General features: G+C 39.2%; 1 protein-coding gene across 1 annotated transcript in view; it reads left to right on the top strand.

The window, feature by feature from the left end:
• The window catches only part of CCDC174 (coiled-coil domain containing 174), an 18,430-nt gene extending 5,189 nt beyond the window's left edge, over positions 1-13,241 (top strand). The window contains 11 exon segments of the mRNA XM_019473427.1: positions 1,386-1,490; positions 2,432-2,532; positions 3,473-3,531; positions 4,606-4,786; positions 6,735-6,830; positions 8,285-8,421; positions 8,775-8,869; positions 9,115-9,262; positions 10,327-10,461; positions 12,203-12,868; positions 12,871-13,241. Of these exon segments, the coding sequence (XP_019328972.1) occupies positions 1,386-1,490; positions 2,432-2,532; positions 3,473-3,531; positions 4,606-4,786; positions 6,735-6,830; positions 8,285-8,421; positions 8,775-8,869; positions 9,115-9,262; positions 10,327-10,461; positions 12,203-12,868; positions 12,871-13,067 (1,920 nt within the window). The 3' untranslated portion in view covers positions 13,068-13,241.
• The last annotated feature ends 6,797 nt before the right edge of the window (positions 13,242-20,038 follow it).

The following is a 20,038-nucleotide window of genomic DNA, read 5'->3' as shown; positions in this document are numbered from 1 at the left end:
GGCCGGGCCTGGAGGCGCGCTGGTGCGAGCCGCTCCCAGGGAAAACAACGCACCGGGGCTGTGTTTTCTGCCCCCCCCCCGCCTTTACCCCAGCCCACTGAAATGCACGCTCGTAAAAGCCAAATGCTGGTTTAAAGGGTTGTGTTGTAACGCCGTGCGTCACGCGTTCTGACGTCGCGTCTTGGTTTTGTGAGGTGTTGGGGGGGGGGGGGTTTAGCCCCTTCGCCTTCCTGACCAAGCGTAGGCACTGCGCCCGTAATCTGAGCGTGCCAGGGCTGAATCTCGTTCATTTACATTCGCGATGTAATGATAAAATTAGGGCATGAGAGCGAAACGTGAGTGTATTTCCTGATTTTTTTCTAAGCAACAGGACGTCCGTGTCTTGGCAGAGTAGCCTCCGACCCTTCGGGAGGGCGAGGTGCTGTTCCTCTCTGCTCTCCAGTAGTCTGTTAACAAGAGATTGCTACCAAACACTTCATTTTCCCAAAGGAACAGTTAATGTAAACTGTGGGTTGTCGTATGTGAAGCATTTGACATTGAATTTTTGGATGATCACTTCTAAGCGTTCAGGGGGAAGAAACAGGTTTAATTTACAACGCTGTGCATCATTGTTATAGGGACCTGAAAAGCAAATGCTTTAGTGCTTGGGACAAATATTAATACCGAAGTCTTCCACTTTCCTGATTGAGTGTACATCCGTCAGATTTGTCTTCTGTAGGGCTTGCAGCGAAAGCGGCGCAATATCCTCTTCCAGGCTGGGTTTTTTAGTGTCATTTCAAGATAATACCCCTGCTGGTGATGTTTCCTAATAAAAGATAAGGTGGGCGTTGGTCATAGATGGCAATGCTACTTATGTATTTATTAAAAAAAAAAAAAAGGAAATCTAAAACTATATAAACAGTATATAAAACAGTGGGAAAGCATATATATTTTATGAAAGCAAACTTTTATCCGTTCTTTTCTGAGACAGGATTTTATTCATTATCTAATGGTTAGAAGTTTCCTTTCCACATTCAGCAGTGTTAGTTCATTAGTCCTTCTCTATTTGTTTGCCATCGGGAGGCTGGTAAAACCTGTATGGAATTATGTGTCTCTTATTCCCGTTACGTATCAAAGGATCAAGGACATCTTTGGGGTTTTTTAAAATCCCTAATCATAATTTGCATTCCATGTTTTTTGTATTTTGTTTGCTGTAAACTTAAGAGTGATCTTTGTGATCGGATCGCTGCTTCGAAGTTCCACATAAAAATGCAGTCACGTGCTCATGTCACTGTAAATGCCAGATTGTTTTACTGGAAATTCAGTTATTACTTTATTACAGTAACTGATGTAGATGCATGTGATATGTCTTGGTTATTGATTTGTTTATTTTGCTGTCGATGTAGTTGGTAGATCTCAAAGCAGAACTCTTCCGAAAGCAAGAAGAATTCAAGAAAGAAAAGCTATTGAAAGATGCTGGCATCTTTACAAAGCCCAAAACTTCTAATAAGGTAGAAATATTTTTCCATTGTTGTTTTTGTCATTCTTTCTCCTTAAAGTGAGGAAGTTCATGTTCAAATCTAAATAAATACTGAGAGCTGTGTTGCTATTCAAATGTAAAACCTACATGATGAGGATATTCTTTAAATTTCTATCAACTCACTTCCAGGTGAGATTCTTCTGCACAGCAGAAAACTTATCTCATGCTTATGCCCGTCTAAATCATCTCTTAATCTTCATTCCCCAGGGAGCCACAGCTTTTGTAACTGTAGGAAAAGATGTTTCTTTTTTTTTTCTCCAATATTTTGTGTGGTTCCCCGAAGGATGGGGGATGAGAGACTCCTCCAGAATCACTGAACTTTCTTGATAAATGCTCTGCTATCTGTTCCTCTGTATCGCAGTGTGTAATGATGAATACACAATTATCTCTCATTTTTTACTCTTTACTGCACATTGTTTTCAATTCATTCTGTAGCTTCCTGGTAGTAGAATATAGTAGTGCTGCCATATTTGAAGAACATGCAGCATTTACAGTGTTCTGCTGCAAACAGGCAAACTGATTGTATTTTAGATCTAAAATGAAGGTAATAGAAACAATTCATAGTTTTGTTACTACTTTAGTCATCAGCAAGATTGTTCTTAATTTGTTTAACTTTAACATCTTTGCCGGAATAGATTTTGTCTGATTTCTGAGTGCTTTTTTTTTTTTGCTTCTCAGCCTATCCTAACTATTACATCGTACTGCAATCTGTGTAATTTTAGGATGTACCTGCTGCATCCTACAGCACAGTAGGTATAGTCTCAAGTCAAACATGTTTAAGGTGTTATTTACAAAGTCTTTCATGATTGATTTGCAAAGTTTGCATTATGGAGTTGAAACACTTTTTAATCACTACCATTTCAATATTTTTATTTATTTCTTTATTGGTTGTGATAAAATTGTACTCCACAGAAACCAAGCATCTGGAACAAACAAAACACAGGAGTTGCAAATCGAGCCGAGAAAGATGTTGAGCAGAAGACAGAAGAGGAGCATATATTAGATAAATCAAGGTAACTCTTGGGCTCTGTAAGAAAGGAATGCTTTGTAGAACTTGTTTTTCAGTGCTTAGAAAAGTGCATAAAGCAAGTTATGCACGTTTTGGACCAGCAGTTCTCATTAGACCAACCAGTAAGATTAGCATCGGTTCCGTGCTCTTTACCAGTAACGTGCAAACTGCATCCCAGCAGTCTCATGCTCTAAGGATATCTGCCCTCACATTATCATAGCTGTCTAAGTATGTCAGGTTACCGGTTTTTGAAAGTCATCTTTAGAATTAAAAGCCAGGGCAGCGATACATCAGAATTCTGTAGCAAGGTGTTTCTTGGACTTGACGGAAAATGGCTCACTTTTTTGCAAGATTTGACTCATCTTCTAAATGGGTTAATTGTACAATAAGATATATGTTGAAAATGCAATTTATAAACCATTTGCTGTTTTTTCTGTAAGCAGCTCCTAGCTCTTCAAAATTGTTTTTTACCATTCCAGAAATTAGTTAAGGTTTAGTTAAGGTTTTCTCTTCAGTTTCTAAGAATAAGTGTAACTCCATGATATATCTTTCTTCCCCTGCCCCCCCCCAAAACAGTATTTCAGTATCATACCTGCAAATAATGGTCTAGCTTCCAGTATTTATCTGACAGACCGTAGTAGTTAGATAGAGGTGGAATACTTGTTTGGTCGTGTTCCTGCCTGCTTGACAAATTACACTTAAGATTAATTCTGTAACTTCACTAAAATTATTTTCAGTATAAACTCTGGGACTGGATATCTGTGTATCTTCAGAAAAGTCAGTTATGACTCAAAACAAAAAACAGGCGTAAGTCAGCTTCTAGTAAATATTTCAAGCACTCCTGGTACTTTCCTGTCCCATTTATCTAAGGCTATAAATTGGTCATTTTGAACTGTGTTGGGAATCAGTGGGATTGCAGTGTTAATTTTTGTTTTCTTTTTCAGGAAGAAACTAGAAGAGAAAGCAAAGCTGTATGAGAAAATGACAAAAGGCGACTTCCCAGGTGAACAAAACTAGTCTAAAATGAGTATTTTTTATATATATATATACACACACACGTAAAAGTTTGTTTCTAAAGTTCACCCTAGAAGTTGGCATTTCTGACTCTCTGGCAATTTACAGCAGCTACACTACGAATTCACTGCTTGTCTTCTTACATGGGAAATGTTTTTGGAGTCTTTACACAGTGATTGACATGGGTTATTCTGCTTTGACAGGGAGAAAAAAATACAGGTACTAGAGAAAATAAAATTACTTTTTGAAGGACAGCCTGTCCTAGTGAAGCACTATGGGCTTGTTTCACTCACTCGTTCATTAAGTGGGTGGAATATATTCTGGTTTTTGAATACACAATCTTAGAAAAACAAAATTAATTTATTCTCCATTATGCAGTCTTTGGATTGCATTGCTGATTTTCTGTCCTGCATTCTAATTCTTGGACCTTTATGAAGAGAAGAGGAGCAGGAGGGGAGTCTGGCTGGTCCATATGTGAATGCCAGTCATGCAGCTAATAGGGTTAGAGAATTCTAATCTGTCCCTTTCTTCTCTCACTCATTCAGTCCCTTGCAAGACATGATTATTAAAATAGAACCCAAATCTCCTTGCAATTAATCTCTAATGTTTTCTTTACTGGTGTCCATCTTTGCCACATAGGACCCCACCGCTTTTCTCTACTTTTCTAAAAAGTACTCTAGTGACTGCTTAACTACTGCCAACACACCAAATGTTAAGCATCAAATAAGTGTTTGAACGGTTACGTAACAAACCCTATTCTTCTGAAATAGTTAATGAGCAGAGAATATTTTAGTGCAAAGACTGCAACCTTTTCTGTATTGTACACAAATGATTAATTGCTTAAAAAAAACATAAAACATATTCAGAAATAGAGGTTATCACTGTGGAGCCAATTTATAGCTTCAGGTTTGTTTGGCACTGAATGAGATGTAAGTATTCCCCAATAGTGTGGTCAAGGGCATTGCTAGCAGCTGAAAAGCTGATTGTGGCTATTTTGTGTTGATTTTGTGCTCCGTTCTGTTCTTTTCATGGCTGTTCTCTAAGAATCGATTTTCTGCCTTAGATGAAGAAACTGAGGATTTGTACCTAGTGGATTTCACTCAGAAGATCATAGACAAACAGCATGAAGTACAGGAACTGTATCAGAGCGAAGCTGCTAGAAAGACTTTAGAAAAAGAGACAGATGATGAGGAAACTCAACCTGAGGTGGAAATACCACCGCCCGAGGACCCAGATGAAGAATGGTTCGTACTACTGATTGGGCTAAGCTGTCCTGATTAGTCTGTTTCTTGGCAATTGCATGAGAAAATTAATTTTATTCTCCAAAGTATGTGGAGTGGCACTTTTTTTTTTTTTTTTTTTGGTTAATACTTCACATTGAGAAGAGGTGGTAACAGTGTCATGTCTCATTAAAAGACAGACCTTCATGTTACTTTCCTTTCCATATAGGGCAATAGAATCTACATCCAAGATTTTGAGAAATATCAATCAGGGAAATGTACTATAAGTGAGACGTCGTAATATCCTCTCTTATTTTCTTGCATAGTTTATGGGAGTTCTGATTGCAGTATTGATACAATTTTATGCTTTGGTGTCTTGAATTGAAATGTACTTTAGCAAAACTTGGGGGTTTTATCATATCCACCTTCCCTTCTCTAATTGTGTGAGACTTACAAAATAAGCAGTCATTTTCGTTGTGTGACCTCCTGTTAAAGGAGAGAAGCTCTGGAAAGAGAACACAATTTTCCAGCATTTCTTCCACTGTTTAACTGCAGCACAGCAAACAGTCTGTGACAATTTTCTGTGACATTCCAAGTAACCACTAGGTTTTCATCCAAGACACTAGGAATAATTATGAAACCAGTCTGACTAACTGTTTTCCTTGCCCATTTGTTTAAAATGTGTATGGAACAGAGATTTTACTTCTGGTAACCAGTTTAAAACAGCAGTAACCGATACAAAACTGAGCACCCCCGTTCTCCAGTTTATTAGGGCAAGATAAGATCTGCAATGTAATGTTTCAGAATAAATTGGGAGAATGAATCCAGCAGAGTACCAGAAGACTGCTAGGTTGGAAAGGCAGATATACCCGTTACCAGCAGCTTGCTGAAATTCAAGATGAAACTATCAACGAGCCATGGGCTCAAACTGCTTTGTGCTCTCATCACCGTAAAGTGTCAGAAATTTAAACTGATACATTTTGCTGTTCACGTGGTGCTTTTCTATCATTGCCTACCTCTCACATCAGTGACATGTATTATTATTAATATATTGTCCATCTCAGTGAGGCCATATCCTAATGAGGATATTTGGGTGCTAGCATAATTAATGCTAATTATTCTGCAGCGATCTGGAATGCAGACTTTTTTTTTTTTTACTGATGTTACATTATAATAAAAAACAAAGGGCACTGAGTGTATACGAAGCTTTAGATATCCTTAGAAATTATGTAAAAGACAACTTACTAAAAGCACAGATCTTCAAAAGTTTGTTTTTTGGGAACTAGATTGCCAGTCATACTTTTTCAGGCATAATATTAATTCTTTAGAACGGGATAATTGAGGCAGCTCGATGCTAAAGAACTTTCTAGCATTACAGGACAATAAGTATAGCTCTTAACAGCTTTTTTGACAACTGTAAATTAAGTGTTCGGTACCATAAAGGGTTTAATAAGAAGCACAGTATGTGCTTCAAAGGAACATTTTGCTTGCATTTTACTCAGCCTTTGTTATGCCAGTTGAATGAACGCTATCAGCCTATTCTAAATGAGCTTTAGACCGATAATTGAAATATATTGTAGCAATTTCATATCCGCAAGAAGTCAAGGCCACATCATTATTTTCACCATGGGAAGCAAGTACTAGGCTCAGTTTTATTTTGGTGTGAAAACTACATGGCATTGTAACTTTTGAACATTTTTTTACACCGTCTTATTGCCAAGGCAAACAGCCGGCTCAAAGTGAGATTGAGTAAATGTCTGTGATAAACTGTCATACGCCCTGTTCAGAATGCATCCTCTTAACCTGTGAGTCTGTTAACTGAAAGGTAGAAGAAACTGTCACACGTGGAGAGACTGAGAGGTGATGAGTCATGTGATGATTGGAAAGTGTCACTGCTTCTATCTTCTGGTTAAGAGTTCTCTAAATCTGCAAATAAAAGTTCTACAGCAAATTTCCTATGCCTTCATTACAGGGTTGATTATGTTGATTTCTTGGGCCGATCCAGACGCTGTATGAAGAAGGATTTGCCAAGTCTACTTAAAATGGATCAGGAACTTCAAGGGAAAAGGTGTGGTTTCTCTAATGGAAATGCGTGTTTCTTGCAGTATTTAACATACGTTTTCTTAATGAGAAGGAAGAGAGGCTGTTCTTTGTTATCCCATTCTCAATCCATAATTGTTGATGCTACTGCTTTCTCTAGATATACTTTACACCAACTTCTGCTGGTTACTACATTGTGTCTGAAAAAATAGAATAGCTACAGAGCAAGTGTGCATGACTGTGATTTTATCAAAACTTCCTATTATAAATTCATATAGTATTCCAAGGCTTCTATTTGATTTCACCCTGGCAGTTCACCGTTTGAAATACATGGCTGGTGTATTGGTTTTAAATTGCAACAGAATGGAGGCCATGGATATCAAATAAAAGCCCAAATGAAATTTTTAATAAACTACTGAGGCACACTCTTTGATGTAAATGCTGACCAAATCTAAAACCTGACTTACAGAGCATAGCTTGCAGAGAAAAGTTCTGATAAATTGACTTAGCAATCTCTCAGATATTTGATGCATCTTTTAAAACTGTGGTCCTTGTATGGAAATTGTATTTTATTATACCTTCCGGAAAATGCCAGAGAAGTGATTCCTGGTTCTGTTTAACCTGGAGACTGAGTACAGTCTTTTAGTAATTCCAAATTCATCATGGCATTCAAAGTGAATTTGTTAGATCTCCACTTGTTTGTTTTTGCTCTTCTGTTAAGCAGCTGTTTAACAGCTTCTGTTAAAATTACTATGGCAGCACTGAGAATTGTTTTCAGAAAATAATCTAAAGGCACCTCAACTGAAATAATCTAAAGGCACCTCAACTAAGCCTTTACTGTTGCTGAAGTGAAAATTCTTTCACACTAACAACTCATTAGTGTGTTCTCTATATTCTAAACATAAGATGGAGAATATGAGTGCTTTGAAATTGCAGTCTCTGCATGATGGCGGTCAGACAGCAAAACCGGCTTTAGCTAGACAATAAAAAGATCCTGCTGCTTCTCTTGGGAAAACAAAAATTTCCCATATTGGGTATTAATATTTGGCATGGACTTCTAGGGTAAATTAATGGCTAGCTTTTTGTTATTTCAAATACCTTTCATTTTCTTATGTTAAATCTGAAATGTTTCTATATGTGGTTGCTAGCACCCCAACAGATGCCAATAAAAGTGATTATTTCATCTCCTGTTCTGTGATTTGATAATGATTTCATAAAGCATGTAAGAAAGGATATGATTTTGTTTAAGTCGTTTAATAACATGTTCTACTAGTACCTTGTTTCAGAGGTAGTTTTGTATTTCTGTCTTCACCATAGTCATAAATGCTGCAACACTAAATGGTGCCTACAATGGTCTATGTTTTGTAAAAACTGCAGCAGTGGATCAGACCCAATCACACTTTCACTGTTGGATACCGTAAAACTGGTAAGTTCTACTCTGTAATCCCTAACTTTTTTTCTTTTTTCCTTTTTTTTAATTAGACAAGGTCTTGATGGGAATACTCTGTTATCTGAAGACATGAGAAGAGAACTTCAGAGGCAGCAGTGGGAAAAAGAAGAAGAAGAAGCCCTCAGAAAACCCATGGGACCCATACATTATGAGGACATTCGAGAAAACGGTATACTTCGGGTGGGGTGCATGGTGCTTGTAGTTACTCTCAATTATAAACTGAGTGTAACTTGAATTTATTGATTCTTTTCAGGAAGCTTCACTTCATGCATCATCTAAAACAAGCCTATTTTAGCCATTTAAAACTAGCAGTGTATGAATTTCATTACATCCTCCTGTTTCTCATTCAGGAAGCTTCACTTCATGCATCATCTAAAACAAGCCTATTTTAGCCATTTAAAACTAATGCAGTGTATGTTGTTGAGAGTAATTCAGTGCCTGAAAGCAGGGTGCATGGTGCTTGTAGTTACTCTCAATTATAAACTGAGTGTAACTTGAATTTATTGATTTTCTTCTTTTCAGAGGCCAGACAGCTTGGTGTTGGTTACTTTGCCTTTTCTCGTGACAAAGAACTTAGGAATAAACAACGGGCAACACTGGATATGCTAAGAGAGCAGGTAGGAGTTTAAAAAGCAAATTGGGGTATGAGGGCATCCTAGTTTCAGTGGTCACTGTATTTGATTTGTTGTGTAAGTCTTATACTAGGTGATGCCTGCAGCTGACTCCAAAAAAATTGGGCCTCTTTTTCCCTGTGGAAACATGGTACTTGATGAGGATTGCTTTTAGTTGTTTAGTGAAGGAAGATACGTAGTTGACTATAATAACAAAGGAAGATTAATTCATGTTTTTCTTTGCTGTTAAGACACTTGATCAGAGAACTAAACGTGAACAGTTAAAAGAAAAAAGGAAGGCAGCTCTAGATGCAAGGCTGTCTAAACTTCGAGCACGGAAGATTAAGAAGTTAAGGGAAGCTGGATTAGAGGAAGAGGCAGAAAAATTGGAGAATGGAGGTATGAGCTGCTGCCTTTTTAAGTTAAATACTTGCTATTTCATCTTGTACTTGATCGATGGACAGGCATACTCTAATTGATTTAGGTTTGGACACTCAATATATTGGTATTATGTATTGTATATATACAATTAGTATAACTGTTAAGATACTGAGAGTTCATGTAGTTGTGTGTAGGTATAAAATCATGCCAGAAATAGCTTAATAATGTAGGTAGAAATACGATATGTAGATTGTAGGCTTTGTTTGATTCACACCTGACAGCAGGAATTACATGGGTTAATTCTGCAGCTTGAGGTTAGAGCTGCTGAAATTTTACTGGCTTTTTCTTTTTCTAATATGAAGTAGAATAAAAAATAGTAACAAGTTAATTTTGGTATCATATAATATACACTCCTACAGTTTCAGCGCATTCTGTAATTTGGGCATACAGCTGACTTCAGGGTTTAGGCTGATGAATTTGAGTTCTAATCCCATCTCTGCGCTGTCTTATGACACCACTAGACACTTGTACTGTCTGTGTCCTACTGTAAAATGTAGCTAATATTTCACTGTGTCAGAATTCTATGCAAGTGATTAACTGTGAAGTGTTCTGGAAACGAAGAACAGTAATGTGCCACCGCTGTTACTATTGTTCAGAAGAATAAGAATGCAAACTGTTTTGTTTTCTCCAGTAAATGAAATGGAGATAACATGCTAATGTTCTTATTTTTACCTAATTTTCTAGCTTCTGTATAATACTCAGCACGTTCCTTTTTGGGTTATTAGGCAATAGATTTTCAGCAGTCTTTTTGATACAACTAGAAAGCTAATGAAGTGTGTCTTGGTCGATACGCTTCTCGATTATCTGGCTTACCCATTATCTTTTCTGAACTAATATGCAGTAATTAAAAAAAAAAAAAAAATCACCTCCCCACTCAGATGCATTTCATTATTAGAATGAAATGAGATAACTAGTATGAGCTCTATAAATGTAAACAACTCTTGCTTCCTATTCCTTCTATGAGGTTCATCTAGATTTTATCCCTTTACTAACAAAAACTACTATCTGTTTCTGTAACATAGAGGTGAAAGGTGTTGCTGACGAAGCGGAAGCTCCGAGAGTTACTGCAGCAAGTAGAAAGGTAGAGGTTGTCATCCAGGAGAGAAGAGATACAAAGCCTGGCGTGCCTTATGTTCGAGAGTGGGATAAAGGCAAAGGTAAGGAAATGTAGATTCAGAAACGTTGTTTGGAAGCAGTGTGTACACTGCTATTTTCATTTCTCTTTTGTGACAAAGTATGGTAAGACTGAGAAGCAATGAAATACTTTATCCCTATGTATTGTTGACTGTCTAGTGTCCAGTGCAGTGATTGACAAGGCATGCCTTAGTGCCAGTAGCTGCTATAATGTCCCCATAATTTTTTCTTCTATACGAGTTATTCCATTTCTGAATGATCCAGAGAGGTTGACAGAATGACAAATTTCATAGTTCATAAGATTTACTGTCTTTCAGTGTGATCTTTTCTTGATGTATTTCTGTAGTTTGTGCTACACGATGGCAGGATGTATTACACTGAAACAGGTACAGGATGATACTAAAAAGTGATGCAAGCAGAGACCACTTCAGTGCCAATGTCCCATCTTGAAGCATCTTCCTTGTCACAACATCAAATGATTGCTGTCTTCCAGATCCTTCCAAAACCCATTAACTCATTTTGCACCATTAATCAATCTAAGATCACGCACATTCTTGTAGTCTGATGCCTGACTTCTAGGTAAAAGCAAACAAGGAACAGGCAAAGCACAGAAATGTCCGCTTCCTTTAGTACTCCTGTAAGAGCAGCATTCCTATTCTGTGCAATACTGATATTTCCAGCTTCTTTTTACTTTTCACAATCTCTCTTTGTGTTCAGTTAATGAACATCGTTGTGAGAGGAAACTTTGTGGTTCCATTAAAAACCAAAACTTTCAGGTCCTATCTGTTAAATCTTTATCCTGCCCGACACCGGTTTTTTCCTACCTCTGAGCAATCCTAGTATCTGACTGACACCCAAGCAGCACTGTACTACACAACAAATACCACACTCAGAAAGCAGAGGACAGCTTACTCTAAAATGTGAAGTAAAATAACTGTGGTTCACTGAACATAAATGTAACACAAGCATTTAAATTGGTATAAGAAGGGATAAGCAAAACTCCTCTTAGGTGCTTTCCTCCTTACTATTTGATATTTTTTTCTATTTTTACCAAAGCAAAGGAAGAAGCCCTGCTCTGATTGGGGCTCTATTTTGCTACAGCAGACAAATGTGTAGCCCTTATGTATCAAAATTTTCTACTTCATTTCTTACAGAAGTTTTGATAGAAACGAATACTGAAAAGCATTTTTACTGGTTTTGGAGGGTAGGTTTGGGGGACATCTTCGGAGTAGGTTTGGGGGATATCTTTTTAAGTGTGGTGATCTTGAGCTGTCATTCCATTGCAGTACTTCAGAACTATTTTTAATCAGAAAACAGCAGCTGTCATAGTAACTAGAATATCTACCACTTCTGTTGAAATAAAGAAGTTTTCACCTGTGCCCACTAGAGATAATATCATCATCTCCATCTTCTAATAACTAAGCTCTTAATGCTTTGATTGGTTTGTATTTTGATTCACCCCTAAATAATTAGTCGTTTTTCATAACCAGTGACCATATTGTTAAAGGATCTTAAAGTGACTAGGATGAGTTATATAGAGGGCGGTGGTTATCTTTAATGCTCAATGCTTTTGTTCCTGCTCTGTAAAGAAAGTGGACTGTCAGCTTAGCCAGCAATCTAGTACTAGATGGAAAGGTAACGTCAAATGGCTTTACACAGCTGAGCTGCGTCTTCTCTGTTTGCTAATTTGTTTTCCCTCCTTTCTGACTGATCTTCAGACTGTGAAAATTATATTCAATCTACCATTTTCCCTGTTTCTAACAGAATTGATGTTTGGACAATGGTCAAAGAAACAGGAAGAGCTCAGAGATGAGCGAGATCCAGAATTTGCGCCACCTTCTGATTACTTTATGGGACAAAAGAAAGATGATAATTACAGAAGTCAGAATTTGAACAGTCCTAAAACCTCCTCTGAAAAACTGGAAACGGAGACAGCACAAAACCAACAGATGCCATCAGCGCAGGCCAACGACAGCAGCACTGAAGATGTGCCACCATCAGCACAGGCTTACAACAGCAATGTTCAAGATGAGTCAGCATCAACAGAGGTCTGTGGCAGTGACACTCAAGATGTGCCATCATCGTCGGAGGATGACAGCAGCGATGATGAGGATATGCTGCCATCAGCCCAGGCTTACGGCTATGGTGCTCAAGGTGTGCCGCCGTCGATGCAGCCTTATGGCTATGGCGCTCAAGAAGTGCTGTCATCAATGCAGGCTTACAGCTATAGCACTCATGATATGCCATTTCCAATGCAGGCTTATGGCTACGGCGCTCAAGGCATGCTGCCACCAATGCACACTTACGGCTACAGCACTCATGATATGCCATTTTCAATGCAGGCTTACGGCTACGGTGCCCAAGGTGTGCCGCCACCAATGCAGGCCTGCGGCTGCAGCGCCCAAGGTATGCCGCCACCAATGCATGCCTGCGGGCACAAGGTATCCCGCCACCAATGCAGGCCTGCGGTTGCAGCGCCCAAGGTGTGCTGCCGTCAGTGCAGGCCTGTGGCTGTAGCGCCCAAGATGCGGCGTCTTCAGCGCAGACCAACAGCAGTGACACTCAAAATCAGGAACCACTTTACCAAAGTTTAGATGATATGCTGTCTTATTATAGACAAGTGACTTGAACTGAGCAAAAAGATAAGCAAGAATCGTGATTTAAAGAACTGAAATAGAATTATCTTCTCAGCAAGAATATTATTTTCCCACATCTGGGAAAAATAAGTTTCTGTAAGTAGATCAAAATAAATCTCCTGGAGACCTAAGCTATTGTACATCATGGCTGTACTTTTGCCCTGTGCGTTCTTTTTTTTTTTTCCCTCTTTATTAAAATTATGTGATTTTTTTTTTTGGCAGTACTTAGTTTAGTACATATTTCATTTTAACTTTTTGCCACTTACACCTGAACTTTGGGGTATATTAATGGCTTGCTGTCAAAAGATGAAGTCTTCCTTTACTCTGTTGCTCCCTAGCTAGCTTCTGGTTTGGAGGTACTACAAGTTCAGTGATATCTGTAGAAACTGTATTGAAATGGCAGGCCCTCTGCTGCTAAATAGAGAAAGATTTTAGGAAATTTGTTACCTACCTAATCTCCTGCCTTTAGGAAGTGCAGAATATTATCTAGTGAGCAGTGGTGGAGAGTAGTTCACATGGTCATAATGGCTTCTGCATTCCTGAGGTCAGTAATTCTCGTAATTCTGTGAAGCAAATTAGAGTGGAAAGAGGCATTGCAGAAATCAATAAATAATGATGGTTAGACTAAGAATAAACACTTCACTAAAGTAGTCTTGACACCTGAAATTACTGTCTTACTGGTTTAGAAATTGCTCTCATAATTCTCCAAGTGCATTTTTCTTGCATCATCTGTTATATTTATGGCTTTATTTTATTTAATACTTTTTTCCAAAAACTGTGATCTTGCAGTCATTATACATAAAAGCAGACTGACCTTTACCAAACAAGCTTTTATTTCAGAATCTCAGTAAATGAGAATAATACGTATTTACCATTTACCAACATTTTTATTTCTGAAGATAATTTATATACCCCCATTTGTATTTTAAAAGCTCATACAAGGATAAGTCCTAGAAAAGCAGGTTAGAATGGGAATTTCATAGATTGTCTAAAGTTAAATGACAATGATACCATCAAAGTAGTGAACATTTGAACGAAATAGTGAACTGGCCGAAGAGGCAGAGATAACGTGCTACTCTTGTGTGCTTCAGTCAGATTTCAGGCTGCTTTGCAAAGCCTGGTGAACAGCAATGGGCTCAAGGTCACTGAGAAAACTTGGCAACATGCAGAACACATTCACTGTCCCCAAACTCTGTTTTAACCTCAGCTAGTGAACACACCTCCATCTCTCCTCTTTCCTATATCGCTGGTTTTTGCACAAGAATTTGCAGAGCAGGAATAACACCTGACAGGAGGAATAACACCCCGCAAGAGCACCAGTGGTGCCCTTTTAAAGTCACAAAATACCCCAGTCTTTTATCCTTACCAAATGGTTAAGAGACTGGAGCTTTATGATAACTTTGGGTTTCTGTTTCTCTGAACAGACCTAGAACTTGAGGGTAGTATGGCACTATTAATGGCCACATCCACCTGAAATGCACAGAAAACTAAGCAGCAGCTCCTTGTTTTTGTTGCTGCTGACACTGACCTGAACTCAGCTGTTGCGTGTGGCGTTAGGGTGTAATCTCTTCCTTTCCTTGAATCTCTTCAGTATGAATAAAGGACTTGAAAATAAATGATTGTATACTAATGACTAAAAGAAAGAGGAAGATGTTACAAACCCATCTGGTTTTACCAAATGTGACAGCATCAACACGGGTTTTTTTTCCTCATAAGTATGTTACAAACCCATCTGGTTTTAGCAAATGTGACAGCGTCAACACGGGTTTTTTTTCCTCATAAATTTGGTACAATCTCAGGTTAGTCAATATCCATGAGATGGCAGTCTAGTCTTACCAATTTTCTATAAGAAATTCTGCCAGTATATACCTATTTTCTGCTACTTATTTCATAGTAACATTGAAGTAGTCTCTGATGACTCTGAGTAGAATTTTTTCAAATGCTGCGTCATCTCACATTTAAATTTGAGTTTAGAACAGTTGCGTTGTGTTTTAGCAGCTTTCTTCTACAAAGATAGTAAGTGGATAATAAGTCAAAACACAAATTTCAAATTTGACTAGTTAGGAAAACAGTCATCTTGCAATGCCACCAGTTGTTGAACTTGTACATAGAAACTGATGTTAAATGTTGTAATGTTTCATAAAGAAGTGTTTGGCTGCCCACAGAGTAAGCAAGGCAAAAGCTAATTGCTAAGCTAGAATTATTTGCAAAGACTCTACTACTTCTTTAGGGTGCCAAACTACTTTGAGTAAATTTCCTAGGTACCCACTACCAGATTTCACTGCTTGTGCCTCACCGGGGGGATCTCCACCTTTGTCCTCATGCTTAACCGTGATCTACTGGTACAGCTGGAACATGTCTAATACCGTGTTGACAGAAGTGACTTAATAGTGACTGTCATGTTTAAGCTCTTTAATTAGGGCAGCCTGGTTGTTACAGCACAGGAGATAAAGGACCTCATTCAGATTCCTACCGTCAGTCTGGGAAAGCTTTGTTCAGATGATGTTACTTTTGTGCACGTGAGCGAATGCTAAGTTTGGACTCAAAACAGCTTAGCTGTATGTTGGAATAAACATCTAAGATTTCACTTGTAATGGGCAATTTCAATGTATGAGGCAGGGTAGAATTGGTTTCCAGCTTAGAAACACTGCTTTTTTTAAAGCAGGTGATGCATTTAGAAGTATTTTGTGAAATCTGTCAGAAAAACCATCCTTTTTGACCAGAGATGCTTTAACTAATCCATATTTAAATTTCACAGCAAGAAAGAATTTAGTATTGTAGTTTCTTGGTTTCTACAAATAAGATCAGACTGAATGAGCAATTTTGATGTTTGAAAGAAATTGTTTGAAAGATTTAAAAAAATGACATGTACTTTATATCTTGGAAAGGTCATAACTTAGAAGCCGCTATAATGCCCTTGGAAGATGGGGGTCCAAATGGTACCATTACAGTTTGGAGAAAAGGGAAGTGGAAGATGGAGATTGGCGGAGCTGCTAAAGGCTGCAAAGGAATCACTAGTCCATGCCGAGTTAGACCCAGGAGCTCTGTGCTCGAACTGCCTGTTGTATCTCTGTGTTATATTGTGTCCCTCTTTCTAATTTTTCGTTTGTTTAAGGCAGCTGTGGGAGGAAGGATCAACTGGAACATAAAAGCATGAGAAACTCCCCAGAGTGTTTTGAAGCTTGCTGGGCAGTGCAGTGAAGCATTTTAGGATGTTTTGGGTTGTGTACTTCATGCTTTCTTAGCCACTCTCAGTCTAGAATCGCAGTACATTAGAATTATTTATTAGTTAAGCCTCAGAATAGTATTCTAAAGTAAGATAATACCACTAGCCCCATTTTGCAGAAAGAAGAAAACTAAAAAGCAAAATGTCTTACGCAAGGTCACAAAGCAAGTCCATGGCAGAGCAGAAGTTCAAACCCAGTTCTCCGGGCTGGCTGACTTATGCTAGAGAAGTTTCGTATTTAAGACCTCACGTGAATCGGTACGTGGAAGTCATTCAGAGTAGGGTATGATTACCTTGGAGCTGAACTAACTCTAAAGAGTGGGCAAAGTACTTTAAAACATTAGAGCTTGACTTGAATTCATTATGGCAATCATATCCTTCGATGGATTTCCCTATAAAGAATATTTGCATCTATTCCGCTACCATTTTAATCATTGACATTCATTTCCTACTGCCTTCTGGGTTTTGTTTTTTCTATGCCCTTCAGACTGTGGGTAATTTTATGTATATATGTGATTTAGGACCTATATTGTCTTTGCATTAGTTTAACACTGAGCTGCAGCTGCACTAAGGAATGAAATGCCATTTATTACATAGCATTATGTAAAAACATACGATCAAAGTGTTCCTTTGTTCAGCTTCATTTCCATAGCCTAATGTTAAACACAGGAGGACTCCTGGCCAGGAAAGCAGTTCAGCGTCTACATTAAACTAAAGCCTATTGAGAACAGCTCTCCCACAGCAGCGATCTGTCACTTTGCCATTTGGTCTCCTTCCCTCTTGTCTTGATTTTTGGCTGAAACGCTTTTGCATATTCTCTCATGCTGTGGAGCACACATTTCTATTCAATCTATTTCACTCAGACCACCTCAAGCTAGCTTCACTGTGATTGGCAACCTCATTCATTTCATTTAGCGATTCCTGGGGCAAACAATTGCTTATTGACACACTGCCAAGGTTATATTTCTCTCATGTTCTGGCCAGATCTAGAGGATGGTGTCTCCCACTCCCTCTTCCTCCTCATTTTAAACCACCCCCCCCAAGTTACCTACTTTGACACCAGTGGAAAACGGGTGCACTTGGGCTATGGTGGTAAGGATCTGCCACCATCAGTATATGACTGATATAAGTAGAGTAAAGCAAGCTCGTGTTTTCCATCTTCTCCGAGCATGCAAAATTGTGGGCACGCTGTATCTATGGTTGCATTTCATGTGTTGGAACTGAGCTCTTCCCCAAGAAGTACCAGTGGTGGCTCATGTTGCCTTCAGTATTCTGCACAGAGCCAGGGGCAGCCCCTGGCTCCTGGGCAACATATCTAAGGCAGCTTTGTCCCACATCTTTGTGTGAATATTTTTTCTGATACACAAGTTATCTTTGTCCAAAATGCAAAAAGCATTCAAGCATGCTTGAATTTCAACCTTCACCTGCTCTATCTAGCTGGCAGGACTCAATCTGATCTCCAGAGAAGTACTGTTAGAGAACACAATTTTCTGTGTGTCGCCAAAAGCTGATTTTCACCACCTTGGGAACTGGATCTGACTGTGGACTATTAGCATGTCAGCTGAGGCTGCTGGAAGGGGTGAAAAGTATCTGGCTGCAACTCTGTAATGTGAGAGGCAGACACTGTATCAATCACATTGTCCTCATTAACTGTTTTTAATACAAACAGCTCTCCAAGTCCTTGGGTGTCCAGGAAGCCTGGTCCTGATACCAGTTCCATCAGTAGCTCTAGAGTTGTTAAAATCTAGTCCTGCTAGAACCTAATGTCTCCCATCTTGCAGTAAACTTGGACCAAGATCTTCCCCCCTCTCCCTTTTTTTGGTCTGTTGAAATTTCGTCTAAAATCTGTGTCCAACCTTGACCCGATTGTCCTCATTAACTGTTTTTAATACAAACAGCTCTCCAAGTCCTTGGGTGTCCAGGAAGCCTGGTCCTGATACCAGTTCCATCAGTAGCTCTAGAGTTGTTAAAATCTAGTCCTGCTAGAACCTAATGTCTCCCATCTTGCAGTAAACTTGGACCAAGATCTTCCCCCCTCTCCCTTTTTTTGGTCTGTTGAAATTTCATCTAAAAATCTGTGTCCAACCTTGACCCATAAGACACAAGGTACTGACTTTGCATCTTAAAGAAGTTAAATAGGTTAAACAGAGGCAAGAACAAATGTAAAAATGTACCAGGAGTTGGTTAGCATACAGATGATTGGATTAATTTACCCCTCTGTCAAAGATATAGGCTCAAGCAGGCCACAGAAACTTGAACTTTCATAAAAATTCAATTGAAATGTAACAGTTCTAGCTGGAAGTTTACTTTGTAATTAAGAAAGTCCTTTGCTTGCTTTCTCTAATTAAACCAAATAAAACTCCATTTGCACAGTCAGAGAAGTAAATGCTGTCCTTAGTAAGCATCTAAGGAAGAAAAATAACTCCTATACTTCTGGAAAGTTTGAAATTAGTTTAGCCTCATTTATAGAGAAGGATCCAGAGGAAATGCAAGATGTTGCTCTGGTGGTGTGCTGCCAGCCCAGCCACTAACTCATGTCATGATTTAAGTTGAGACACAGAGCTGCCTGATCATGTTCAGCCCCCCACCACACTCAATTATTAACATGCTTTGACTTTTAAGTGCAAAGTGACTGAAATCTTGTATACATTTATGGTAACATGGGCTTTTGCTGACAGCAGAGTTGTATGACTAACTGTTGCAGTTACCCAGCCTTCCAGCTCAGATTGCAGCTGTGACCAGAATTCAGAGAATGATGCTTCTGCTTGTATCAATCAGAGAAGCTTCTAGCCTTTATCCAGAGGCACTAACACCATTCAGTGCTTATCCTGTATTGCTCTAGGTGCTCTTTTCACTTGGACCAGTGTAAATCACCTAAATTCATTCATATAGGTTGTGAAATATCTTAGTGCTCAGGTAAGAAATCCAGAGTAGCTTCATCAGAGACACCAAGGAGCCAATCTACTATAGGTGTGTAACAACTAAACAGTTTCATCCTTTGTCCTAACAATCTCTCCCTCATTTTGTTTACCCTCAGTCCTCCCTTGATGTTTGCAAGGACATTTTTCCCTTACTTTCCCTAAGAATGTAGCATACAGGAACACCAGAGATCCTCTCCCTGATAGCATCCAGGGCTACCCCCTCTCCAAAACCACCAAATTAACGCCAAAGCTGATTCACCTAAAGCTTTAAAGAGCATACAGGCGTGTTTTTAGACCAGAAAGGGGTCATCACACTGTGCTGTCTTCTAGAAGATCCAGCTCCCCAAAAAATGGATACCTAACTTCTGCACAAAGGGCATTCAGAAAACTATTAACATATGCCCTCGCACCGTTACAGCTGGTGGGATGCTGTGCCACAAAAACACAGAGGACTGTGGTCCTTAAAGAATTCCATGACAAAACGTGTCCAATGTCTGCTCTAGTACTGATCTCCAAGACCTTGCCCACAGGTGCTGGAGAAGGCCTCTCTCACACGTAGTGCCAGGAGCGATCACAGCCCGCAGGAGGGAAAGCTGTAGGAAGTTTTTCTCTTTGGAGAGGCCTGGCTCCTCGATGTTAAGGAACAGGCAGCCCGGGATTACAAGCTGAGGCCCTGCAGACAAGCGTCTCTGTTACCGCGCTAGAGATGTTCTGGCCGTTGGCGAGAGGGCGCCCAGTCACGGTTGGCCCCGGGGTGCCGGTGCCCCGCGGCCGGGGTCCGAGGGGTGACCGCCTGCCCTCGCACCTCGGCGTGCGG

The sequence above is a fragment of the Aptenodytes forsteri genome, unplaced genomic scaffold (genome assembly GCF_000699145.1).
Source record: "Aptenodytes forsteri isolate BGI_AS27 unplaced genomic scaffold, ASM69914v1 Scaffold53, whole genome shotgun sequence".
NCBI lineage: Eukaryota > Metazoa > Chordata > Aves > Sphenisciformes > Spheniscidae > Aptenodytes > Aptenodytes forsteri.
This window is presented reverse-complemented; position numbering and strand designations above follow the sequence as displayed.